Raw genomic sequence first — 6,188 nt, forward strand, 5'->3', positions numbered from 1 at the left:
TATTATTTTGCTAAAACGTAATAATATGACAAATTCTAATAACACTTGTAACACTTTTTCAACAGCCTTTCAATGAAATGTGCACCAGGCAATACATTTTGAGAGCAAGCGCTAGTGAATATTATTAACTCGTTTTTTTCGGGGGGGGTTTCTTTTTTGCATTTAAGACCAACTTCAGCTGATGGAGAGATGACTCGAAGTCGCTGGAGCTCGTTTATTGCACGGTCGAGAGAGGAAGCGGCGGAGTAGATGATTGCATTGTCAGAATAGAGATGGCATTTCACGTTTCGCAAATTACCGTCCAATTTGTTAATGAAATTTGTGAACAGAAATGGTCGAAGTATTGAACCCCTGTTGCCCTCCTTTGACTGTGTTCTTAAAGTCAGACCAACATCAAGACTGGGCATGAGCAAACTGGCCTTTAACTTTGAGTAACTTTGCTTTGGCGTCTCATGTTTCAGAACTTAAAATAATGTATAATAATGTGTATTGCAGATTTCTTGAGGTCAGGCAAAACACATTAGCATAATATGTGTCATTAAAGGGGAAGTTACAAACAGTAATGAATGAGGCCCGGTAGGTTTAGTTCTTGTAATGCATCATTGAACAATATTTGAACAGTAATTGCATTGTCCTTGCAATCTAAACAATCAGTCTGCTTCTGCTTAGGTTTATTCAGCCGACAATCATTTATTTATACAGTATTTGTTCTCTTTTTAGGGCACAACAGTAACTCATCCGTCTAACCTGCTCTGTGCATCGAACCCGCTCCTCTACATCGTTTTCTCTCACACCAAATCATTTCATATCCTTCGTTTACTTCCACCACAAACTTTCTCTTGTCCTTCATTCTGCTCATATATTTAACTATCCCTCCTTTGATCCGAACCATTGGGCTCAGGCATGTATTCTTAGTCCAATCCATCCTTCTTTCACTTCGATAACCTCTCCGGGCCGGCTTGACTACTGAACATCTTGTAATAGAATGTAAAATAATAGAATATGAGCATTGTGAAAGGCGACGTAATGCATCAAACATACGCAAGACAAGATTTATCAAGGAAAATGTATGTGTTTTTTTAAATATACAGAGGCCTAAAGCACAAAAAACTATCTCTCAACATCCAAATATGCCAGGAGGAGTTTCAGGAAACCGGCAACAACTAGGACCGGAGGCTGTTTGTACATTTTGTTAGCTACGTCGATGTGGTGCGTAGTGAAAAGAGGCGATAACTATTCAGGGATGGCAAAGGGATGTAAAATGTACAGTTACTCACCAATCGTTCTGACATTGGCGTCTTGTCTGAGGCCGGTAGGTGCTGTTCCAGCGCCAGCACGATGCAGTTGGCTATGATCGTAGCCAGGATCATGTACTCGAATGGAGTGGACAGGTTGTTAAGGAGACTTTGGGAAAGATGCAGAAAGTTTGGACAGAAAATAAAAGATAAGACAGGATGAGAGCGTTAAAAAGATGGCATTAAGCAACTTTATCATCGGGAAGCAGGATTCATTTTTAAGAGACGAATATAATAATTGAATGCAAGTTTGGTTTGTTCTTATTAAGCATTTTGGTTTAACACAGTCTAATGTTTATCATAATTAGAGTTACTGGCATAAAGCATTTATTTTTATTGTTTACAGCTAAATTAAAAGCAAACACAAATGGTCAGAAATGTCCCCATTGTGTGGACAAATAAAGGCTTATCTTATCTATTTACTGACTTTGGTCCTGGTTTGAGCCCAGTTTAGACCTGATGTAGACCTGATTTGGTCCTGTTCTAGTCCTGGTTCAATCTGGGTATAGTTCAAGTTTACTTCCAGGTTCCAATTGTGGTGAGTGTTTACAGATTATACTTTTTAAGCTACAGTGCAGTATTAAACTGTATAATACATAGATTGACGTTTTACATTTTGTTCATTATAAACCACAATACTGATCTAAAACAACTTAATAATAGAAATGGGTCCATTGATTTCCTGTTCCAACCTAAAGAACTGAGAAGCCCCGTCACTTTATAGTGTCATTTCACTGTAACAAGCAGCAAATTGTAAATTGTTGTGTTTTTATAATGGGAAAGTGACATTTTCGAAGTCAACATGAATCAATAGAAATCCTAATGTTTCAAGTACTGAGATGTGGAAAGGTGGTAGGTGAAAACAGGATTTTTCTGAGCCAGATAGAAAGAATATACAGGATTAACCAGACATCCACGAATAAATTAATCAAAATACAACTTTGTTACAACATGTTTTGGCTCATAAAGTAAGTTTTGTGTAATATGTCTAATTTAAGTCAGGACTGAACCAGCTCTGGACCCATGGCTGTTGGGCTGAACCAGGCCCGGACCAGAACTAATCCAGGACTAAAACAGGTCTTTACGCCGTGCTTGTTTTTGTTGTTTTACATTCTAACTATGTGCAGCATCTTTGAGTTAACCTGAAAATCCCTGTATGTACTATTATCATTATTATTTACTCCGTGACTTAACCTGGACTTTAGCCGGTCTAACGCAGGATTGAACCAGGTCTAACACGCAAACAATGTCTAAATCAGGGCTTAGCAAATATAATAGGACCACACCAAGTTGAATCTACGTTATAATGGCCATGTTCACCAATTTCATTTTTTATGCAGTTATCCCTTTTTACAACACACGGAACATGACATAATAAACGTGTTCACATCCGTAACGTAAATATATTGCTCATGAAATCTACATTGACAGTTGCAGTAAATTATTTTGATGAATGGGGCGCTAGTTATACGGTTATGCGCCGTTGATTGGTGTGTGTTAGCGTTAATCTTCCATAAATGCTGATATAGCGACGAACACATATGTTACGGCGCTGGTAAAGGCCCCCCTAGGAGTAGGGAGGGGGAGCGGGGGGGTTGGGAAGTACCCGCTGATGGACCATAGATTGGGACCACAGCCGCTAAGCGCGATAATGGATCATCCTCTCTGCAGAGCTGTCGCGTTTGCTGTTTAAAAAAATTAAGGGATTTTCAAAACGTGTGCAGACGATTTTTAAATTTCATCCTCTTTAGTGAGTGAAAGTGACAGTAAATCTTGTCTAAAGTGTAAACTAAAAATAGGGATTAACCTCCAAAATTATGTTACAGAATGAGGAAGAAACAGGGACTGACTTAATTATACAATTGGGCTAAAAGCTACATCCGGGTCGGTCTGGAACATGGGTAAACCTGGGCTGAGTCAGGATTTAACAAGATTTAAACTAGGACTAGAGGTTTACAACATTACCAGAAAACAGGACTAATGGACAAACTATTGGAGTGGGATTGGACAGATACTTTTAAGACTTCAAACCAGGTCAAAACTGGCAAATTGCAAGACAAAACCAAGAGCAATCTGGTCCTAAAACAGGACCAAACCAGGACAGAACAGAAGTAGAACTAAAATCAGATTAAACTAGGTCTGAACCCACAGTAAGACGGACTAAACTAGGATTGAACAAGAACTGAACAAGTCTAACATTAGGGCTGAACTGGGGCGTAAATTGGACTAAAATTACAATAACTGAAGCAAGACATAAAACAATAAATAAATGAGACTGGGCCTGTCTTATAGAGGACATACTGTATTTTACAAAATCCACTTCACTAACCTTAAAACCTTGTTATAACAGTGTTTTCTCATCATTAGTTTACTCGGAGTTGCATTTTAATCCTGTATTGTCCTGCAACTCCCTCCTATCCCCGCCCACATCCCTCTACTGAGTTACGATTAAAACTTCGAGTGACTCATGTCAGATTCTAAATGTCACGTTGCCAACAGTTTCAATGAAATGTCAGTGAAAGTCAATGGACCCGTTTCTATGACAAAGCGGATTTAGCTCAATATTGTGGTTTACAAAGAACCAAATGCAAAATGATACTATACTTGTGCTAAAGTTTAATACTACGTACCTTGGAAAAAGCAAAATATGTCTCCTTTAAGTAACTAAACTCAGACTAAACCAGGTAAACCATGACAATTTGAATTTGTTGGAATAACCAGGTCCAAACCAGAAACTAAAAGTATATTACTAAAGCTAAAACATGAACCAAATAAACAAATAAACAAAGCCATTACTTGAACCGTAGTGTACCACCTGCCGCCCCTGCTCCACAGTTTGAGAACCACTGCACTAAACCCTGCAGCTTTCATGCTGGATAAACGCTTGCTCAGCATCTGGAGCTAACCAAGCAGCCACTTAAATAATGTATGCCATTACAACTAAATTTGAATTAATTACAACGCCTGTGTTCTCATGCTGACTTAGCTACAGAAAGTTATCCAGTTTTGTGACAATGAGAAATGGCGGTCGGTTGGAAGTCAATACATGGAAGTCAACAGGTGGCGGAGGAGAAGATTATTCATCCATTGCTTATTGGGAATCAGCTCTTTCCTTTAGGGTCCCGATTGTTGGGCGAGGACGTGTTTGTTTGTCACACCCCAAGCTGAAACTGCCTCGATGCTGGCACAGGCTGGGGGATTCAGGACCACGGAGAGCGCCAGCACCAGCAGTCAAGACCACTTAAGTAAAGCGTGACAAAAAGGCAAATAGGTCGGAAAAACGCGGCTTACTGCAAAAACACAGGCATGTTTTGGGTGATGCTCATTACTACATTGTCCTAATTTTAATAATAAACCCAATTACGCTTCAAATGCATGAGGGCAGTTTACTTGTATTATGATTTCAATAGACGCTGTGTTTTTATTTGTACTCCTGATTACAGCCAAATGTGGAGTGGTCCGTGTTCAGTACTGCATTTAAATAATGTACAAAGGTTATTCCGGTTCAAAATTATGTATTATTTTATGTAATCATATTAGGGATATTGAATTTTTGGTTGGAATTTTCTATTGGAGTACACTGCATTTCACGTTTAACTAAATTGTATCAACTTCCTGATAAATATATGCAGTAAAGGAGTAAGTGCAGTAAATTATATTATGTTTTATATGGGAAATATAGAAACTAAGGATGTAACAATAACCAAAATATTGTGATACTGTAACCTCAAAGGTCTCAACACAGGGCTGTCACAATATACTTAATTAAGCTGTTCAAACGCTAAAGAAACATTAGGAACTACATAGACCATGATCCTTTGCTCCATGTCAGTGCAGACAAAGGAATGACTGATATTAAGCACTTTTATGTCATGATTATTTTGATTATGACAGTAATGTATCACATCAAAAGCTTGTCAAGTCATTTTCAAAAGGAAAATTCCGTTTGCCTCGCCACAATACACAATTATCACAACAAATATCATATGATGAGATTTGTATATCATATAATAAGTATATATACACAAACTTTTTACTAATTAACAGTATCGTGGACTGCGTTTTTGTGAAGTGCTTGAGAAGTTACCGACCCACAAGTCGAAAAAGACCAAAACCCACAGTATTCTATCAACGTTGCGTAAAAAGGATATGGCCATTCCGTGATCTTTTTGGCGTATTTGCGTATGATATTGTCCTCGCTGAAGATGAAGAGCGAGCGGTTGACGGTGAGGCAGTTCTGTTTGACCGGTATGGGGTTGTACAGGGCCATGGTCCGGGCCCGCTGCGCCATTGTCTGCTTGTACACCCTCGGACCAGGGGGGGGCGGCCCGCCGGGTCCCTGCCGGCTCGCTGCCCCTCTGCCCGGGCCGGCGGGACAGGGCCCTCCGTAGCGGCTGGGCAGTTCATCTTCAAAGCGAGCCATTCTTGAATCGCGCGGATGTTGCTGCTACTGGAGAAACCAAAATTGACACCAGAAAGAAAATGGAAAAGAAGCATCACAACACACACAGTCGTCCCCAAGTCTTTAGCTGTTTTGTTTTTGTCCAATCAGTGCGGGGGGAAAAAAGGAAAAGGCAGGTCACAGCATGGGGGCCCCACAAAAAAACAACGGGGGGGGGCGCCCAAGTCCTCTCCAGTTATTCAATTATGTCTGGGAAAGCAAGAGATGCTTAAAATCTTAATTGCAGAGCCTCCCCGTCCCCCGCAAAGTGTTGCCCTGGGGCCCTAAAAACTGTACGATCGCCACTGCGTGAATCGTCCCCCCGGTGAAAAGGCTCCAAACATTCAGCTCAAAACAGGCGCAGATCCGTCGCCTGCTCCACTTTGGCACTTCCCACGTTTTCACTCTCCGCGAACGCAAAGTTGAGCTCTCCGGGATCCATGATGCATCGT

General features: G+C 40.4%; 1 protein-coding gene across 1 annotated transcript in view; it reads right to left on the minus strand.

Annotated features, from left to right (window-relative positions):
- Positions 1-5,823, minus strand: part of cacna1ba (calcium channel, voltage-dependent, N type, alpha 1B subunit, a) — a 146,583-nt gene extending 140,760 nt beyond the window's left edge. Inside the window, exons 1-2 of the mRNA XM_072432636.1 lie at positions 5,447-5,823; positions 1,278-1,383 (exon numbers count right to left, since the gene is read on the minus strand). Coding sequence (XP_072288737.1) covers positions 1,278-1,383; positions 5,447-5,718 — 378 coding nt within the window. The 5' untranslated portion in view covers positions 5,719-5,823. The remainder of the gene's footprint in view (positions 1-1,277; positions 1,384-5,446) is intronic.
- Positions 5,824-6,188: the final 365 nt, after the last annotated feature.

This window comes from Eucyclogobius newberryi, unplaced genomic scaffold (genome assembly GCF_026437365.1).
Source record: "Eucyclogobius newberryi isolate DKJ021-1_F unplaced genomic scaffold, fEucNew1.0.hap1 SCAF_6, whole genome shotgun sequence".
NCBI classification, from domain to species: domain Eukaryota; kingdom Metazoa; phylum Chordata; class Actinopteri; order Gobiiformes; family Gobiidae; genus Eucyclogobius; species Eucyclogobius newberryi.